Source organism: Pipistrellus hanaki (genome assembly GCF_964339955.1).
Source record: "Pipistrellus hanaki genome assembly, chromosome: 3".
NCBI lineage: Eukaryota > Metazoa > Chordata > Mammalia > Chiroptera > Vespertilionidae > Pipistrellus > Pipistrellus hanaki.
Window position 1 is genome coordinate 97108258 of NC_140505.1, and position 21650 is coordinate 97129907.

General features: G+C 42.8%; 1 protein-coding gene and 1 pseudogene across 2 annotated transcripts in view; both read left to right on the forward strand.

Moving 5' to 3' along the window:
• The window catches only part of MPHOSPH8 (M-phase phosphoprotein 8), a 57061-nt gene that overhangs the window by 6413 nt on the left and 28998 nt on the right, over positions 1-21650 (forward strand). Inside the window, exons 2-3 of the mRNA XM_084878560.1 lie at positions 8162-8317; positions 20684-21526. Of these exons, the coding sequence (XP_084734686.1) occupies positions 8162-8317; positions 20684-21526 (999 nt within the window). The remainder of the gene's footprint in view (positions 1-8161; positions 8318-20683; positions 21527-21650) is intronic.
• Positions 1838-6083, forward strand: LOC311619911 (U1 small nuclear ribonucleoprotein A-like; annotated as a pseudogene). The gene has a single exon. The product of its transcript is annotated as a U1 small nuclear ribonucleoprotein A-like (transcript).

Here is a 21650-nt window from a genome sequence, read left to right on the forward strand (position 1 = left end):
CCTAGGTACGGAGGCACATGAATCGGGCTGGTGGCAGGCGATTGGGCGGGCGGCTTTTATTCAACCAGAAGGGAAACAAGCTCCCGGTCACTTTGAAATCCAGTTTCTGGGGTCACGCGGGAGACACAGACGCCTACGGGGAGAAGCTGGTCTGTTGGCCATCGAGTCTGAAAGTGAGGGTGACTTTTTTGCAGAGGTGCACACAGCAATCATTGTTTACTGCACTGGAGCATGGAGACTTGGAAATGCTGAAAGGCAGAGATGGCTGCCATGCCCCAGCCTAGTGACGTCCTGAGATTCCATCCTGCCCTAAGGCCCCTCTCCACACATTCTAGAAACCTGCCCAGGCTCCACACAGCTACTTCTGCATAAGCAGCAAAAATGCTGGGAAAAGGAAGATCTCAAACAAAAGAAATGAAGGAGAACAAAAGATTGGATATAGAGTTCAAAACCACGGTTATAAGGTTTTTCAAGAATTTTCTAGAAAAGGCCGATAAATTTAACAAGACCCTCAAGAGTATGAAAAAGAAATTAAACCAACTGGAAATTAAACATACACTGACTGAAATAAAATATATTATACAGAGATCCAACAGCAGACCAGAAGAACGCAAGACTCAAGTCAAAGATTTGGAATACAAAGAGGCAAAGGACACTCTTCTGGAGAAGCAAGAAGAGAAAAGAATGCAGAAAGTTGAAGATAGTGTAAGGAGCCTCTGGGACAACTTCAAGCATACCAACATCAAAATTATGGGGGTGCCAGAAGGAGAGAGAGAGCAAGATACTGAAAACCTATTTGAAGAAATAATGTCAGAAAACTTCCCCCACCTGGTGAAAGAAATAGGCTTACAAGTCTAAGAAGCACAGAGAACCCCAAACAAAAGGAATCCAGAGAGGACCACACCAAGACACATCATAATTAAAATGCCAAGAGCAAAAGACAAAGAATATTTAAAACAGCAAGAGAAAAACAGTTACCTACAAGGGAGCACCCATACAATTATCAGCTGATTTCTTAACAGAAACTATGAAAGCCAGACGGGAGTGGCAAGAAATATTCAAGGTGATGAATAGCAAGAACCTACAACCAAGATTACTCTACCCAGCAAAGTTATCATTCAGAATTGAAGGGCAGATAAAAAGCTTCACGGATCAGAAAAAGCTAAAGGAATATATCACCACCAAACCAGTATTATATGAAATGCTAAAAGGTGTTCTTTAAAAAGAGGAAAAAGAAGAAAAAAGTAAAGAAAAATTATGAACAACAGCCGAAACTGGCTTGGCTCAGTGGATAGAGCGTTGGTCTGCGGACTGAAAGGTCCCGGGTTCGATTCCGGTCAAGGGCATGTACATTGGTTGCGGGCACATCTCCAGTGGGGGGGGTGCAAGAGGCAGCTGATTGATGATTCTCTCTCATCAATGTTTCTAGCTCTCTATCCCTCTCCCTTCCTCTCTGTAAAAAATCAATAAAATATATTTTAAAAAAATTATGAACAAAAAATATTACATATCCATCAAGTGAATCTAAAAGTCAACTGAATTAAAAATCTGAGGAACAGAATAAACTGGTAAATATAATCAGGGGCATAGAATGGAAGGGGATTTGTCATTCTCAGGGGGAAAGGGTGGCTGTGGGGGGGTGTGGGAAGAGAGTGAACAAAAATCATATACCTATGGATGAGGACAGCGGGGGCGGGGAAGGCGGGGGTACGGGCAGAGGGTGGAGTGGGGACCAGGTGGAAGGGAGCTATGTGGGGGGGAGGGGGGGGGAGTGGTGGCAGAGAAACAATTGTAATAATATGAACAATAATGATTTATTCAAAAAAAGAAGAAGGTAGGCAGGCGAGCAGTTTGGAGCCAGCAGTCCGGGATTGGAGAGGGTGCAGGCTAGGCTGTGGGATACCCCCTCCCCCCATGCACGAATTTTTTTGCACTGGGCCTCTAGTACTTTTATATACTCCTATCTTCATTGTAGCATTATTCACAGTAGCCAAGACCTGGAAATATGCTAAGTGTCCTTTGATGGATAAAGAAGTTGTGGTACATATATACAATGAAGTACAACTCAGCCATAAAAATTGCCATTTGCAACAATATGGATGGATCCTGAGAATATCATGCTAAGAGAAACATGTCAGATGGAAAAGGACAAGAACCTTATGATTCACTTATATCTATATATATAAAACCCAAACGACTGGTTCACTGTTTGAACAGTCGCTGTGCCATGCACTGACCAACGCAGGCAGACGCTCAGCGCAGGAGTTGCCCCAGGTGTTCAGTGTGCTCTCACAGTGGGAGTGCTGCTCAGTTGATGAGTGCTAGATGCCAGTCTCATGGCTGGCAAGTGCAGCTGCAGGGGTATGAACCTCTCCCGCCTCCACAGCACTGCTACCGAGCAGCGGTGGTAGTGAGGCCAGGATGAGCTGGAGCGGTGCGGCTCTCAGCCAGGCTCTCAGCTTGGGCTCAGGCTCCTCCCCAGCTGTCTGCTGCTTCACACACTACTGTATCCCTCAGGCCAGCAGGGATTTAGCCAAAACCGGCAGTCTGACACCCCCCAAGGGGTCACAGATTGCGTGAGGGTACAGGTCAGGCTGAGGGACCGCACTGGTGCACCAGACCTCAATTTTGATATAAAACAGCAACAAATGAAACAAACTGAAACACAGATAACAAAATGGTGGTTAATTGAGGGAAAGGGGGTTGGGGGGAGGTGAAAGAAGGTAAAGTGCCTCAAATATTTGGTGATGGAAGAACACTAGACTTTGGGTGGTGAGCACACAATGCAGTGTACTGAAGATGGATTATAGGATTGTACACCTGAAACCAATGTTACCCTAATAAATGTAATATATTTACATTTTTGTTTTCTATTTTTGTTTACTTAAAAATATTTATTTACCACTCTGACCGGTATGGCTCAGTTGATTGGGAGTCATTCCATGTGCCAAAAGTTTGCTGGTTTGTTTGTTTGTTTGTTGGTGTTTTGTTTTGTTTTTTAATTTATCTTTATTGAAAGTATTATAGATGCCCTTTTTTCTCCCCACTGACTCACTCCACCTTGATTCTGGCCCCTCTCCAGGACTTCACTATCTTTTTGTTTCTATCAATGTGTTATGCATATAAGTTCTTTGATTAATCTTTTCCCACCCATAATCCCCTGCCCCCTCGCTTCCCTCTGAGATCCCTCACTCTGTTGCATGCTTCAATGTTTCTAATTCTATTTTGTCAGTTTATTTTGTTCATTAGATTCCACATCTATTATAAGTGAGATCATGTGATACTTGTCTTTCTCTATCTGGCTTATTTCACTTAGCATAATATCCAGGTCCCTCCATACTGTCTCAAAGGGTATGAGATCTTTATTTTTTACAGCTGCATAATACTCCATTGTGTATATGTACCACAGCTTTTTAAAATGTTTTTAATCTTCACCTGAGGATATTTTTTTTCTCATTGATTTTCAGAGAGACTGTAAAGGAGGGGAAAATACAGATAAACATCAACATGGAAGAGACACATTGATTGATTGCCTCCTGCATGCACCCCCTGCAGCTGAGGTACATGCCCATGACTGGAATCGAACCCGTGGTCCTTCAGTCCACAGGCCAATGCTCTTAACCACTGATCAGGGCATGTACCACAGCTTTTTTATTCATTTGTCTACTAGTGGGCACTTGAGCTGTTTCCAGATATTATATATTGTAAATAACGCTGTTGTAAACATAGGGTGCATATATACTTTCTGATAAAAATCAGGAGGACAGCTTAAGGTAGCTGTGGGACAACATGAAATGTAACTATTCAAATAGCAGGGGTATCAGAAGAGACATGAAGAAAGAATAGAGAATGTATTTGAAGAAATATTGTCAGCAGTCTTCCCTAACATGATAAAGGAAAAAGTCACACAAGTCCAGGAAGCACAGATTCATAGAATCAACATCATTAGAATGTCAATACCAAAGGCAATCTACAGATTCATTGCAATCCTATTAAAATACCAACAGCCTTTTCACAGATCTAGTACAAATACTCCAAAAACTTATATGAAACCAAAAAAAGACCCTGAATAGCTACAGCAAATGAGATAGAAGAACAAAGTTGGAGTAATCACAGTACCAGGTATCAAGTTATATACTAAAAAGCCACCATAATCAAAACAGCCTGATACTGGCACAAGAACAGGCATATAGATCAATGGAACAGAGCAGAGCAATTAACCCAATCATTATGGTCAGTTAATATTTGACAAAGGAAGAAAAAGCTTATAATGGAGTTAAGAGAGTCTCTTCAATAAATGGTGCAGGGAAAATTGGACAGATACATGCCAAAAAAAAAAAAAAAAAAAAGAAAAGAAAAAGAGAAAGAAAGAAAGAAAGAAAGAAACTAGACCACCAGCTTATACCATAAACAAAAATAAACTCAAAATGGATAAAAGACATGTAAGTCATGAAACCATAAAAATCCTGGAAGAAACCATTGGCAGCAAAAACTCTGATATCTCTCATAGCAATATGTTTATAGATACATATCCTAGGGCAAAGGAAACTAAGGAGAAAATAAATGGTACTACAAAATAAAAGGCTTCAGCACAGCAAAAGAAACAATCAACAAAATGAAAAGGAAGGTGCTTGGCATTCAGAAATGCGGCACCTTCCTCCATGGCAGTTCCCAAAGACCCATCCCAACCGTACTATTTATATCAACAACCTCAATGAGAAGATCAGGAAGGGTGAGCTGAAGAAGTCCCTGTTATCTTCTCCCAGTTTGGCCAGATTCTGGATATCTTGGTGCCACAGAGCCTGAAGATGAAGGGCCTGGCTTTTGTCATCTTTTCCATGCAGAGATTTCTCATCTATGACAAGCCCATGCGTATCCGATATGCCAACACCGACTCAGATATCATTGTCAAAATGAAGAACACTTTCGTGGAGCATGAATGTAAATGGAGAAGAGGAATCCCAAGAGCCAGGAGATTCCAGCTGCAAAGAAGGCCGTGCAGGTGGGGCAGCTGCCCCTGTAGTGGGGGACGTTCCAGGCCTGTTCCGGGCATGCCACCGATGACTCAGGCAGCCCGAATCATGTACCACATGACAGGCCAGTCTCTCTACATGCCGCCCCCTAACATCCCATCTCTAGGCCTCGCTCCTGGCCAGATACCACCGGGGCCCATGCCCCCACAACAGTGGCATGGCAGATGCCACCTGCTCAACCTCTTTCAGAAAACCCACGAAATCACATCTTGTTCCTCACCAACCTGCGAGAAGAACAACGAGCTCATGCTATCCATGCTTTTCATTCAGTTCCCTGGCTTCAAGGAGGTTCACCTGGTCCCAGGGTGGCACAACATCGCCTTTGTGGAGCTTGACAATGAGGTTCAGGCAGGGGCTGCTCGCAGTGCCCTACAGTGCTTTAAGATCACCCAGAACAACACCATTAAGATCTCCTTTGCCAAGAATTAGCACCTTTCCCCCATGCTTGCCCCTACTCTGTGTCTGGGGGCCTTCTCTCTTCTTGGGTCAGCCCTCTGAAGGTAAGTCCCCCTCAGGAGCCTTCTTGGAGCCATGTGTGTACCCAGAGTCCACAGACATCACACCTGGCGCTGTTAGGCTAGAAATAAAGTGTTTTTAATGTTTGATTTTCTATAAAAACAAAACATGAAAGGGGAAACCCCTGTTGGACTCATTCGTTAATGATTCATCTGATAAAGGGTTAATATCCAAAATATATAAGGAACTCATGCAACATAACAAAAGGAAGACAAATAATCCAATTAAAAAATAGGCAAAGGATCTAAATAGACACTTCTCCAAAGCGCACATACAGATGACCAACAGACATACTATCTAATAAAAGAGTAATATGCAAATTAACTATCACTCTGCCAGGCCCACCAGCCAACCAGAGCGAGTATGCAAATTAACCCCAACTAAGGTGGCTGCAGCCACAAAGAGCAGGAGGGAGACTTGTGTTTTCCTGGCAATGGAGGAAGCCAAGCTTTCCACACACCTTGGCAGACCTCCACTCAAGGGTACAAAGTTTCCATTATAGAAGGTAAATAAATTCCAACATAAATAGCAGCATCCACGGAGCTGGAAGAACAGGAGGCAAAGGTTGCTCTGGACGATGGAGGAAGCCAAGCTTCTGCAGCAGCTCAGGCCTTCACTCCAAACTACAAAGTTTTTTAATTATATACTAGGGTTCCTTTTTCTCCATATCCTCACCAGCAGTTTTCATTTGTTGATTTGTTGATGGTAACCATCTGATATGTGTGAGGTGACACCTCACTGTCATTTGAATTTTCAGCTCTCTGATGATCAGTGACTTTGAGCATCATTTTATACTAGAGGCATGGTGCACAAAATTTGTGCATGGTGTGGGGGAGGGTTCCTCAGCCCAGTCTGCACCCTTTCCAATCTGGAACCCCTTCAGGGATGTCTAACTGCCCGTTTAGGCCCAATCCTAAACAAGCAGTCAGACATCCCTCTCACAATCTAGGACTGCTGGCTCCAAACTGCTTGCCCTGCCTGCCTCCCTAATTGCTTCTGCCTCTCAGCCTGATCACCCCTAACCACTCCCCTGCCAGCCTGATTGATGCCTAACTGCTCCCCTGCCGACCTGTTTGCCCCCAAATTCCCTCCTCTGCCAGCCTGGTCACCCCCAACTGCCCTCCCTTGCAGGTCTGGTCCCTCCCAACTGCCCTTCCCTGCTGGCCTGATTGCTCACAACTTCCCTCCCTTACAGGCCTGGTTCCTCCCAACTGCTCTCCCCTGCTGGCCATCTTGTGGTGGCCATCTTGTGTCCACATGGGGGCAGGATCTTTGACCACATAGGGGCAGCCATCTTATGTGTTGGAGTGATGGTCAATCTGCATATTACTTTTTTATTAGATAGGATAGAGGCCTGGTACATGGGTGGGGGCCAGCTGGTTTGCTCTGAAGGGTGTCCTGGATCAGGGTGAGGGTTTCCTTGGGGTGTGCGGCAGCTTGGATGAGGGGCCTGCAGTGGTTTGCAGGCGGGGCACATCCCCCAGAGACCCAAGATGAGGCCCTGGTATCTGGGATATATTTACTTTCCAGAATTGAAGCTTTGTAGCCTAGAACGGAGCCAAGCCTCCTGCTCACTCTGGCGGCAGCCATTTCTGTTGGAATTTATGTATCTTCTATAAATTTATGTATCTTTAGCTCAAAATCACTGATCATCAAAGAGATGCAAATTCAATAAATTCCAACAGAAATGGCTGCCACCACAGAGTGCTTCAATGGGCTGGAAAAAGTTTAGCTAAATCAGAAAGCAAGTCCAATTAAGTTTATTTTATATAAAGGCTACGTTGACTCGCACATGCACAATACGTATAAAGCTCTCACTGGAGCTACCGTAGTCATACACGTGTTTTGATCTGTCATTATCCATGGTGAATTTGGTTGATCCTTCAATTATAGAGAAAAGGCGAATAGCAGTATTAAAATATTTCTTCTAATTTTCTTTCATTGTGAATGGATTTGTGCTCCAGGCCACTAGTTTTCCATATGTACAACTGTAAACCTACTTTAATATTTTGAGGAACCTCCATGCTGTCTTCCACAGTGGCTGCACCAATTGACATTCCTGCCAGTGGTGAATAGGGTTTTTTTTCTGCACATCCTCACCAACACTTGTTATTTTTTGTCTTACTGAAAACAGCCATTCTAACATATGTGAGGTGATACCTGTATAGTTTTTATTTGCATTTCCCTGATGATTAATGGTTTTGAACATCTTTTCATGTAGCTGTTGGCCATTTGTAGATCTTTGAAAAAATGTCTATTTAGAACTGCCCGTTTTTGAATCAGATTTGGTTTGTTTTTTTTGCTGTTGAGTTATATGAGTTCTTTATATATTTTGAATATTAGCCCCTTATATAATTTGGAAATATTTTCTTTCATTCAGTGGGCTGCCTTTTCATCTTGTTTGTTATTTCCTCTGCTATGCAGAAGCTTTGTTTTTGCTTTTGATGTGCTCCTGTTTTTTTCTTAAGCCACTTCAGGAGATGGACATACTTTATAATGATATTAATCTCTATTTCAAGTTTTGTTCCCGTATTCTCAGTAATTGTATTATTTTGGAAATTTGATCAAGTCAGTAATGTCTTTTATTTGCCTATTTTTAATTTATGTAACAGGGTAAAATCCTTTACAAAGTTCGGTGGAAAGGATACACCTCAGATGATGATACCTGGGAGCCTGAGGTTCATCTTGAAGACTGTAAAGAAGTTCTTCTTGAATTTAGGAATAAAATTGTGGATAACAAAGCTAAACTGGTCAAGAAAGATATTCAGGTATTGTGTTTTATCTCATTTCTTTCTTCCTTTTTTTTTTTTTTTTTTTTACAATAATTTTATAAATTTTACTGATAAAGAGAATACAGTAAAGAACTTACAAGTAATAATGAAATAGATAATATTCCTATTGCAGACTCTATATAGCTGATTAGTTCTCACAGAATGCTTTCATTGAGTTCTGCCAAACTATTTGTAGCCAACCTGTGATTGCAGTTGACAAACAGGTATAGCTTGGACTTGTTAATATTTTCCTTTAAGTTAAGAGTACTATGAAAGTGGGGAAAAGACATGTCAAAACTATCCATGAGATGAGCATCTTATTTTTGAATACCTAAGGCAGGGGTCCTCAAACTTTTTAAAGTGGGGACCAGATCACGGTCCCTCAGAGAGCTGGAGGGCCGGACTATATGAACTACTAATTCCTACTGTAACACCTTGGCTGCGCTCACTGCCCAAAAAACCTGGCGGGCAGGATCAGACTCCCCTGGGGGCTGCATGTGGCCCGCAGGCCGTAGTTTGAAGACCCCTGACCTAAGGAATATTTTGTATGTTGTTCACATTATTACTACAGATATAATGCATACTTTTATATTTTTTTAAAAATCCTTACCTGAGAATATATTTCTGTATTGATGAGAGAGAGAGGCGGGGGGGGGGGGGGGGGGGGGGGGTGAAAGAGAAACATTGATTGGTTGCCTCCCATATTCACCCCTGACTGGGAATGGAGCCCACAGCCTTGTGGTGCACAGGATGACACTCCAACCAACTGAACCACCTAGCCAGAGCTAATAAGCTAATATGCATTATTAACATACTAGAGGCCCGGTGCACAAAATTTGTGCACTGGGGGCGGTGTCCTTCAACCCAGCCTGCATCCCTCTCCAATCTGGGACCCCTCGGGGGATGTCCCTGGGATTTGGCCTAAACTGGATATCCCTCTCACAATTCTGGACTGCTGGCTCCCAACCACTTGCCTGCCTGCCTGCCTGACTGCCCCTAACAACTCCCCTGCCAGCCTTATCAATGCCTAACTGCTTTCCTGCTGGCACAATTGCCCCTAACTGCCTTCCCCTGCTGGCCCAGTCACTCCTAACTGCCCTCCCTTGCCAGCCAGGTCACCTCTAACTGTCCTACCCTGCTGGCCCAATTGCCCCTAACTGCCCTCCCCTGCCAGCCTGGTCACCCACAACTGCCCTCCCCTGCCAGCCATCTTGTGGTGGCCATCTTGTGACCACATGGGGTGGCCATCTTGGTTGAGAGTGTGACGGTCAATTTGCATATTACCTCTTTATTATACAGGATTTTTTATATCTGATTTTACTGCTAATTAAAATAGCACAATTTTTAGATCTTTTTATAAAACTATCAATTTTAATCCATTTCAGATTATTCACAGGTCTGGTTATCCAGATCCTTTGTTTTTCTCTTCTGTTCCCACTTCAATTTTAGTTACTTCATTGCTTTTTGTAGCTCCTCCTGGTGGTAAGGAAGAATAAAAAGATGGAAGGAACTCACTGAAGTTAAATTTTTTCATCAGCAATTTGGAAAAATGTTTTATTGTGGGCTACAGAGGAATAATGTTAAAACTAACACACAGCCCAGGCCGGTTTGGTTCAATGGATAGAGCATTGGCCTGCAGACTGAAGGGCCCTGGGTTTGATTCCCATCAAGGGCATGTACCTCGGTTACAGGCTACTCCCTGGCCCAGGCCCTGACAAGGCATGTGCAGGAGGCAACCAGTCGATGTGTTTTACTTCACATCAGTGTTTCTGTCTTTCCCTCTTTCTTCCACTCTCTAAAAAAAAAAATCAATAAAAAATATCCTCTGGTGAGGATTTAAAAAAAAAAAAATCACGAAAAAAAACCCTAACACATAAATTTGGTTTAATGATGTGTCCACTGTTTTATCCTTTTTTTTATTATTATTATTAGTATTGATTCTTTTTTTATTTTATTTTTTCACAGAGAGGGAGAGAGGGATAGAGAGTTAGAAACATGGATCACTGCCTCTTGCACACCCCTCATTGGGGATGTGCTCGCAACCAAGGTAGCGAACCTGGGACCCTTCAGTCCACAGGCCGACACTATCCACTGAGCCAAACTGGTTTCGGTACACTGTTTTATCCTTGATTCTCTTGTTTCACAAATAATTGAATTGGCTTTATTTATGAGTCTTGGAAGAATTTCCCGTTTCTCTTTATGATATAAATTTCATTTATAGCTTCTATTTATATATTAAATTCTAACTCACTTGCTTTTGAGTTTTCTTTTTCATCAAGAATAATTTTTTTTTTTTTTAATACTGGCAAAGGTTCTTGAACTTAGAACTGTGTAGTGAAAATTTTCACAAGAAATGGATTCTTATTTATTGAGGTCTTTATGTAAGGACTGAATATTGATCCCTTCTCTCCCTAAAATTTGAGTTTTCAGCCGTATTTTAAAAAATATTTAGTATTTTTTTAAATTACCAAAGCAGTATTAGGACCCAGGGTTTTTTTTTTTTTGTGTGTGTGTGTGTGTATATGTATGTTTTTGCATTTTAATTTCTTTATTGATTAAGGTATTACATATTTATCCTCATCCCTCCATTACTTTCCCAGGCCCCCCCCCTCACTCATGCCCTCACCCCCTATTCTCTGTGTCCAAAGGCTCAGTTTTGACTATGTGTACTGTTGTTAATAATAATAACAGCAACAACATAGGCAGCTTTTACTTACTGTACACTGGATCAGCACTTTATATGGATTAAGATGAGAACCTGAGGCTTTGATAAGGTAACTAGCCCAAACTCATTCATTAGTAATGGCAGCCAGGCTACTGCACTCTCAACCACTGTAGGTTGCCTTTTGGTTTGGGCAATATCTTGAAATCTACTTAGAGAAGTGGAATATCAGTGTTTTAAAATTATGCTACTGTGGCAAGGCCTTTAATAAATATGGTTTTTAAATTCGCTTAGTACTTTAAATTTTTTAAATAAATGAAACTTTTTCCAAAATGAGTTCAGGTTAAGGGAGAAACTTTTTTCTGCCCAATTTTTTTGCTCTAGAAATATATTTCATTTTTTTAGAATGGGTGCCTACTCCCTCCATCCCTAATTCTTTCCTAAATATTCACACAAATGCATTTTTTTTTTTCCCATATAACATTTTTATTTTTTATTTTATTTTATTTTATTTTTTTAATATATTTTATTGATTTTTTTTTTTGCCCCCCTTCCTCCCTCCCACACATCCCCTCCCTCCCCAGAGTTTTGTGTCCATTGGTTGTACTTATATGCATGTAAAAGAGTCCTTCGGTTGATCTATTATCTCCCCCAGATCTTCCTCCCCTCCCCGCTGTAATTTGACAGTCTACTTGTTGATATACTGTCTCTATATCTATCTTTTGGTTCATCAGTTTATAATGCTCTTTATTATCCACAAATGAGTGAGGTCATGTGGTGTTTGACAAATGCATATTTTTAAATATATATATTATTTATTTCAGAGAGGAAGAGAGAGATAGAAATATCAATGATGAGAATCATTAATCAGCTGCCTCCTGCACACCCTGCACTGGAAATCGAGCCTGCAACCCAGGCATGTGCCCTTAGCCGGAATCAAACCTGGACCCTTCAGTCCTCAGGCAGAGGTTCTATCCCCTGAGCCAAACCGGCTAGGGTAATGCACATGTTCTAATAAGTGATTTGGTTCATATTACTCCCAAAATTTAGATATTGTGACTTAAATCACCCTAATGTATATTTCTCAATTTCTCACTTTCCTGCTTTATTAGTAAGATGTTTGCTCACATTTCTCCCATGAAATCTTATATTGCACAACTTTGGCTTTCTTATCCCTTTATTTCACTTTACTAAGCTTTCAGTGTAACCCAACAGCAACTCTCTTGATTTAAAATGATTGATGATGACTGGTACAGTGTTTGAGGCATACTCCCCCTCCATCTATATTGAGTTTACTAGAGGCAGGGGAGAGGGTGTCCCTCAGTCCAGCCTGCACCCTTTCCAATCTGGAACCCCTTCAGGGACGTCCAACTCCCTGTTTAGGCCTGGTCCCAGTGGGATCGGGCCTAAACGGGCAGTCAGACATCCTTCTCATAATCCAGGACTGCTGGATCTCAACTGCTCGCCCCTAACCACTCCCATGCCAGCCTGATTGATGCCTAACTGCTCCCCTGCCAGCCCGTTTGCCCCCAACTTCCCTCCTCTGCCAGCCTGGTCACCCCTAACTTCCCTCCCCTGCAGGGTTGATCACCTTCAACTGCCCTCCCTTGCAGGCCTGGTCCCTCCCAACTGCCCTCCCCTGCTGGCCATCTTGTGTCCACATGGGGGCAGGATCTTTGACCACAGGCAGCCATCTTGTGTGTTGGAGTGATGGTCAATCTGCTTATTACTCTTTTATTAGATAGGATAGAGGCCTGGTGCACAGGTGGGGGCCAGCTGGTTTGCCCTGAAGGGTGTCCCTAATCAGGGTGGGGATTCCCTTGGGGCGTGGGGCAGCCTGGGCGAGGGGCCTGTGGTGGTTTGCAGGCCGGCCACACCCCCCAGCGACCCAAGCAGTGGCCCTGGTATCTGGGATATATTTACTTTCCAGAATTGAAACTTTGTAGCCTGGAGCGGAGCCAAGCCTTCTGCTCACACAGTGATGGCAGCTGTTTCTGTTTGGATTTGTTTTCCTTCTATCATTGAAACTTTGTATCCTTGAGTGGAGGCTTAGACGGGGCAGGTGGAAAGCTTGGCTTCCTCCGCTGCCAGGGAAACACCTCCCTCCTGCTCTCTGTGGTTGTAGCCATCTTGGTTGGGTTTATTTGCATACTTGCTCTGATTGGCTGGTGGACATGGCTTGTGGAGCAAAGTGATGGTTAATTTGCATCTTAGGTAGGCTTGGGGTGACATTCTTCTTACCTCTTAGGTAGGCTTGGGGTGACATTGTTTAATAAAATCATATGGGTTTCAGGTGCACAATTCTACAACACATCATTTGTACACTGTATTATGTATTCACCACCCCAAATCAAGTTTCCATCCAACACCATTTATTCCTCCTATTCCCTCCTCCACCTCCCTTCCCCACAGCAATTACCACTTGTTGTCCATGTCCATGAGTTTTTTCTCTTTTTGGCTCAATCCTTTCACCACCCCCTTCTCATCCAGCCCCCTTCTCACCCCACATACATACTGAGCAGTCAGCCTGTTCTCTACCTGTGAGTCTATAACTCTTATTTTGCTTGTTAATCTATTATTCATTAGATTTCACATAAGAGTGAAATCATATAGAACTTGTCTTTTTCACACTGGCTTATTTCACTTAGCATAATGCTCACCAGGTCCATTCATGCTGTCACAAAGAGTAAGATTTCCTTCTTTTTTTGCCCTATGAGTATGGGGTCAGTGATTGTGCTTCCACCTGTTAACCAAACAGTGGTTTGATTCCCCATCAGGGCCACTCAGCTGGTCTACTGTGTTTCCCCGAAAATAAGACATCCTCTGAAAATAAGACCTACTTACAGGTTTCCTTCTGAGTGAAATATAAGGCATCCCCCCGAAAATAAGGCCTCCCTAGGCTAAACATGAGAGATTTGGTCCACTGATTCTGAAAGAAATGGAGTCACAAGAAATTCACCAGGAAATTCAGGAATTGGATTGTTAGGATGATGTTCCAGAAGATGATGACATGATTGTCATTGAATAAATGAGTAAATTCTTGATACTGTAGGATTCACAGTTTGTCTGCTTTGTGTTGACAACTACTGTACTACTGTACCATATACAGGTAATAAATTTCCTTTATTTTCATTTAACAATAAATGTGTACCGTATTCTTCTTTATGGAAAAATAAGACATCCCGTGAAAATAAGACCTAGCGCATCTTTGGGAGCAAAAATTAATATAAGACACTGTCTTATTTTCGGGGAAACAGGGCATAATGTTTCTCTCTCATCAGTGTTTCTACCTCTCTCCCTCACTCTTCTTCTCTCTGTAAAAGTCAATAAAAGCGTATTTTTAAAAATTTTTACTTCTTTTTTGTTGTCAATTCTCACCTGAGAATATTTTTCCATTGATTTTTTTAGAGAGAGTGCAATGGAGGGAGAGAAACAGAGACAGAGAGAAACTTTGATGTGAGAGTGACATATAATGTCCTACACACACCCAACCAGGACCGGGATCAGGTTTGTAACCAAGGCATGTGCCCTTAATCGGAATCAAACTCGGGACCTTTCAGTCCTCAGGCTAATGCTCTATCCACTGAGCAAAACCGGCTAAGGCTTTTTTTTTTTTTTTAAAGTTGCATTTTCTTTTTTATGATATATTTTTATTGATTTCAGAGAGGAAGGGGGGGGATGGAAACATCAATGATGAGAGAGAATTATTGATCAGCTGCCTCTTGCACAGCTCCCACTGGAGATTGAGCCCTCAGCCTAGGCATGGGCCCTGACCAGGAATCTAACTGACCTCCTAGTTCATAGGCTCAAGCATTGAGCCACACCTGGCCAGGCAAGATTTCCTTCTTTTTCACAGCTGAGTAGTATTCCATTATGTAAACGTGCCACAGCTTTTTTTATCCACTGATCTATTGATGGACACTTGGGCTGCTTCCAAATCTTGGCTATTGTAAATAAGACTGGCAATAAACATAGGGACACACATATTCTTTTTTATTAGTGTTCCAGGTGTTTGTTGTTTTTTATAAATTTCCAGAAGTGTAATTGCTGGGTCTTACAGCAGTTCCATTTTTAATGTTTTGAGAAGACACTCCATACTGTTCTCCACATTGGCTCTACCAGTTTGCATTCACTTCAACAGTGCACTTTTCTCCACACTCTTGCCAACACTTGTTTGTTGATTTATTTATGATAGCTATTCTAACAGTTGTGAGGTGATATCTCAGTATGTTTAAAATGTGTGTGTGTGTGTGTGTGTAATTGACTCCAGAGAAGAAGGGAGATGGAGAGAGAGCTAGAAACATCAATGATGAGAGAATAATTGATCAGCTGCCTCCTGCACTCCCCCACTGGGGATCAAGTCCACAACTCGGGCTTGTGCCCTGACCAGGAATCTAACTATGGTTCATAGGTCATTGCTCAACCACTGAGCCACACCACCTTGGCTAATTGTGGTTTTAATTTGCATTTCTCTGATAATTAGTGACATTAAGCATCTTTTCATATGTCTATAAGCCATCTGGATGTCCTATTTGGAGAAGTGTCTATTCAGGTCCTTTAACCTTTTTTTAAATTGGATTATGGGTTTTTTTTTGGTATCGGATTTTATACATTCTTATAAATTTTGAAAATTAGTCCCTTATAAGATGTGTCAGCAAGTAATGTTCTCCCATTCAGTGGGTTTTGTTAATGGGTTTCCTTTGCTGTGCAAAAACTTTTTAGTTTGATGTATAAGGCATATTCTTAAGCTTAAAAATTTTTGTCCTAATTTTAGAAAGCTACTTTCTTCACTTTAAAGAATCTTTTTGTGAGTTATCCTTCCTATTTCATAAATATTTTAAAATTTTAGGCACTACTAACATTTTGAAACTTTATAAGCATGAAATCTCGATTTCCTGTATCAGGCCAGCTTTCTCATGGATTGTTGTTTACAATGTATTTCCAATATTTATATTGCTATGACTCTTTGGTCTAATCATTGAAGTGGTGTCAATAAACAGGAATATGGCTAAAATGCAACTATTTGTTGACCTGCTAGTTTTGCTATTCATGATTCTTTGACTGTAGACAGAGAAATAAGGAGTCAGGAGAGCTGTAGCTGGTGTTACTCAGTGGTTGGAGAATTGGCCCAAGCACCAAAGGTTCGCAGGTTTGATTCCTGTCAATGGCACATCCCTGGGTTCCAGGTTCAATCCCCTCCCCAGTCAAGGCACTTGCCGGAGGCTGCCAGTTGATGTTGCTCTCTCCCTCCACCTCTCCATCTCCCTTTCCCTCTCCTTCTCCCTTTCCCATCCTCTGTTCTATGCTCTAAAAAAATCAGCAGAAAAAATATCCTCAGGTGAGGTTTAACAACAAAAAGTAGAAGGAAATTGCTTTGTTCATCTTCTCTTTTTATTTATTTATTTTATTAATCTTCATCCAAGAAAATGTTTTTTTAATTGACTTTTGAGAGAGAGACAGACAGACAGACATTGATCAGTTGCCTCCTGTACTCAAACCCACAACCTTTTGTTGTATAGGACGATGCTCCAAACAAGTGCGCGACCTGGCCAGTGCCTTCATTCATCTCTTTGTGTGCATTCATATAAGTAGCATATATGCTGCCTATGAATGTTGTGGTATTTCCCAATCACCAAAGTTTTTCTCTTAAGGAGAGGTTTTAACAAAGTAGCATCTATAAGAACATTTGATTTGTCACTTTCATTAATTCTGAGAGCACTGCCTACTTAGGACTTAGTAAGTATAACAAAAAGTTGGAAATGGTTTCTTAAAATAATCCAGAAATCGTTGTTAATGCTGTTTACCAGAAAATACACATGTTGCAGAAAATGGTATTTGTTGCCCTGGCTGTGGTGGCTTAGTTGATTGTTTATTCCTCTATCACCCCCTTCCCTTTTTAAGATCAATAAAAAAAATACATAAAATAGCCGAAACCGGTTTGGCTCAATGGTAGAGCGTCGGTCTGCGGACTGAAAGGTCCCAGGTTCAGTTCCGGTGAGGGGCATGTACGTTGGTTGCGGGCACATCCCTGGTAGGCGGTGTGCAAGAGGCAGCTGGTCAATGTTTCTCTCTCATCGACGTTTCTAGCTCTCTATCTCTCTCCCTTCCTCTCTGTAAAAAAATCAATAAAATATATATTTTTACACATCCTTTTAAAAGAACAAAACAAAACAAGTACGTTGTAGGATGAGGACATGATAACTTCAGAGCACATTGCAAACTATCAATATATCTTGAATCCTCAGCATGTGTCTCATAACAACAGAGACATCCTCAGGAAAATTCACTGTACCTATTAGCATTACATCAGCAACACTATTGTCTAATGTCTAGCTGACACATTGCTGTGTTCTGCATTGTCCTTGTTGAAGGTCCTTTATTGCTTCCTGTTATGCAGGTCATTTTGCTTCATGTCTTTCTAGTTTCCTGTCCTAGTGTAGAAAACATCCATAGCTTTTTGTCTTTCATGTTGTGGACAGTTTTTTATTAATCTAGGCCAGTTGTTTGATAGGTCATTTAAATTGGAATTAAATGAATATTAATGTTAAGTCACAAATAAACAGTATTTTTTAAAATTGGGATAAGATGATTTGTTTTCTCTTGATCAGATTCAGTGTGGTGTATATTAATTACATCAAGATGTAATGGCTCAGTTGTCCCCTGCACAGAAAGGTTTGATTCCCCATCAGGGCATGTTCTGTCTGGGTTGCAGGTTTGATCCCTGGTTGGGGCACCTATGAAAGGCATCCAGTTGATGTTTCTCTTTCACATTGATATTTCTCTCTCCCTCTCTCTAAGCATGTCCTCAGGTGAGAATTTTTTTTTAAAGGATTGTGATGTCAGTTTTCTAATTTATTGCTGATTATAAATTATAGTTATGTGATAGTCATGCCCATTTTTTCACCCTTTTTAAAAATACCTTTTTACTTTTAAAATATAAAGATAATAAATCCTATCTAATAAAAGAGTAATATGCAATTGACTGTCACTCTAAGACACAAGATGGCCACTCCCATGTAGACACAAGATGGCCTGCAGGGGAGGGCAGTTGGGGGAGACCAGGCCAGCCAGGGAGGACAGTTGGGGGGGATCCAGGCCTGAAGGGGAGGGTAGTTAGGAGACCAGGCCTGTAGGGGAGAGCAGTTGGGGGGGACCAGGCCTGTAGGAGAGGGCAGTTGTGGGGGATCCTGGCCTGCAGGGGAAGGCAGTTCTGGGCGATCAGGCAAGCAGGGAAGGGAATTAGGAGTGACCGGGCCAGCAGAGGAGGGCAGTTGGGGGAGACCAGGGTAGCAGGGGAGAACAGTTGGGGGGGACCAGACCTGCAGGGGACAGCAGTTGGGCGGGGGGGGGCAGGCCTGCACAGGAGGGCAGTTGGGGGGAGGGGCAGGACTGCAGGGGAGGACAGTTGTGGGGGATCCAGGCCTCCAACAAGAGAGGGTAGTTGGGGGGAGGGACCAGGCCTATAGGGGAGGGCAGTTCAGGGGAACCTAACCAGCAGGGTAGGGCAGTTGGGGACAACCAGGCCTACAGGGGAGGACAGTTAGGGGCAACCAGACTGGTAGGAGGGCAGTTAGGGGTGACCTGGATGACAGGGGAGAGCAGTTAGGGACAATCTGGCCGGCCAGGGAGCAGTTAGGTGTCAATCAGGCTGGCAGAGGAATGGCTAGAGGGTGATCAGGCAGGCAGGCAGAAGTGGTTAGGGGCAATCAGGCAGAGGCAGGTGAGCAGTTTGGAGCCAGCAGTCCTGGATTGTGAGAGGGATGGCCAACTGCCCAGTGGGATTGGGCCTAACTGGGCAGTCGGACATCCCTCAAGAGGTCCCAGATTGGAGAGGGTGCAGTCTGAGCTGAGGGACACCCTTCCCCCATTCATGAATTTTATGTCCCGGGCCTCTAGTCTATATAATAAAAAAATCAGTGGTTGTAACACCGTAATGACCGAAGACCGGTCACCCGGGGATGCATTGATGGGTCCCAAGGCACCGGTGGGACTTGATGCTGGGTCCCACGGCCCAATCACTTGTCACCAACAGTGGGTGCGAGTGGCAGCTGCTGGCCCCGATTGCCCCTGAGGGCTTCTCCACCTCCCCCTGTTCCTGAGGGACAATCAGGGCAGCAGGCACTGCTTGCACCTGCTGACATCACTGGTTTTGCTTGCACCCACTGCTGGCACCAGCCCCAATTGCTTTACACATCAGCAGGAGCAAGGGGGGCTGGTGCTGTCAGCTTGTGGGAGTGGTGGTACGGGAGCAGGGCTGCCAGCAGAGAGGGGACTGGAGTCCATGGCAGGAGGAGCCGGTGGGGGCACAGAGGATGGGCTGAGACCTGCCCCTGTGCCCACCACAGCTTGGCAGCCCACAGTTCCTTTCAAGGTGCACAAATTCTTGCACTTGGCCCCTAGTCCTATCTAATAAAGAGGGAATATGCAAATTGGCCATCATGCTGTCACAAAGATGGTGGCACCCATAGCCACAAGATGGTGGCACACTGTCCTTTCAGCCCTGATAGTGGCGGGAGGGGAGAGCAGCAGGCACACTGGACCTGCCCTCAGCTCCCCAGCCACCTAGGGCGGGCCCGAGGCGCAGGCAAGCCTCAGATGGCAGCTTCCCAGGGCTACCTGAGGCTCAGATAACCAGGGCCGCCCGAGGCTTGCGCTGCTGACTGTAGCAGCAGCAGAGGTGAGATGGAGATGTTGTCTTCCCCTGATTGCTGGGTCACCTCCTGCCCCCAAGGGCTCCCAGACTGTGAGAGTGGGCAGGCTGGACTGAGGGGACCCCCTCCCCCCAGTGCATGGATTTTCATGCACCGGGCCTCTAGTTTTATATAATGGACGAGCATCCATGGATCTTTTTATCTGTGGAGGTGGGGGTACCCTGGATACTGAAGCAAGACTGTAAAGTTTTGGTGGGTTCAAAGTTATATTCTAATTTGCAGGAGTCTGTGGCCCCACTCCCAACTCCTGAGTTGTTCAAGGATCAACTGTATATAACAAATCAGTTGTGGAGGTGAGATTTGGATGCTGTATCTTAGCTCATTCCTTATGCAACAGTGAAGTTAAACAGCAAGTTTATGACCATTCTAAAATCTTAAAAAAATAAAACAAAATTTTGTTTGGATTGGTAAATACGTTTTCGGCAACTAAGAAAGTTTGTACAAATTACTTGATATTTTGGAGTATTTTGAGGTTCAAATCATGTACAACCCCATTCCCTACCATCATCATCACCATTGAAGTTGCTTTATTGTTTATTATTTTTTCTTTATTGATTTCAGAGAGGAAGGGAGGGGGAGAGATAGAAACATCAATGATAAGTGAGAATTATTGATCAGCTGCCTGCTGCACACCCCACACTGGGGATGAGCTCTAAACCTGGGCATGTGTCTGACCGGGAATCAAACCTTGAACTCTTAGTTCATAAGATTGACCTTTAGCTTCAGATCTTCAGCAATGCTAACAGTTTTGTTCCTCTGTATGTGTTTATCTATTTTCTTAAATTGAAGTTCATCATTACTACCAAGTCTTACTTGCTAAATCAGAGATATAAGTAATATTAAACAACTTCTGTTTAGATAAGTAATTTTAAGGAGTTGAGAAATTGCTGGGGAGAAAAAAGACATTTCTACCATATATAAGTAGTACTACTTTCCAATACCTTCTGAATTACTATGTTAATGAGTATTTAAATATTTTCTGTTTTATAGAGATTATCTTTAAATAATGACATATTTGAGGCAAACTCTGATAGCGATCAAAGTGAGACAAAAGAAGATACTTCTCCAAAAAAGAAAAAGAAAAAATTAAGGCAGAGAGAAGAGAAAAGTCCAGATGATCTGAAGAAGAAAAAAGCAAAGCCTGGGAAACTAAAAGAGAAATCCAAACCAGACTTGGAGAACTCTGAAATTTCATTTTTTGATTTAAGGACAAAGAAAAGAATTTTTGAAGCCAAAGAAGAATTAAAGGAATCCAAAAAGCTCAAAAAAGATGATATAAAAGAAACTAAGGAACTAAAGAAAGTTAAAAAGGGTGAAATAAGAGATTTAAAGACTAAAATAAAAGAAGATTTCAAAGAAAACAGAAAAACAAGAAAAGAGAAATGTCTTGAATCTCAGATGGACTCTGAATCAGATGTACTTAATGATCTCTCCTTTCAGGAGGGGGACAGTGAAGATTTACAGTCTGACAACAGAGAAGAGAAACTAAAGATTATAAGTGGAAAAGACAAAGCAGGGCTAGATGCAGCTCAAGATGCTGTTCTAGACAAACACCCGGACAGCTCCGGCAGTGCTGATGAAGATGCTGATGTCAGAGGAAGGAGAAACAAAAAGAAACCCAGAAAGGCTGAGGAGCTTAAAGAGAGCAGAAAGCTAGAAAACAAGAACCTTTCTTTAGACAAGAAAAATGCACATAAAAAGCTGAGGAATCAAGACAAAAGCAGAAGTATTACTGAGTCCGATAACCTGACATCGGGACTGGCCCAGACACAAAAGAGCTCCAGGGTGGGCGGGGAAGAGAGGGGCCTTCGGTCCACTGACTCTGCTGGAGAAGTGAGTAGTCCGGGATTGTTTGGTTGAAGGACTGTGTGTTAAAATCTTATAGGAGAAGCAATATTCCCATCTAGCTAGCACTCTTTTGAGTGGCCAGGAAGTTTCACAAATGATGAAACAGTGG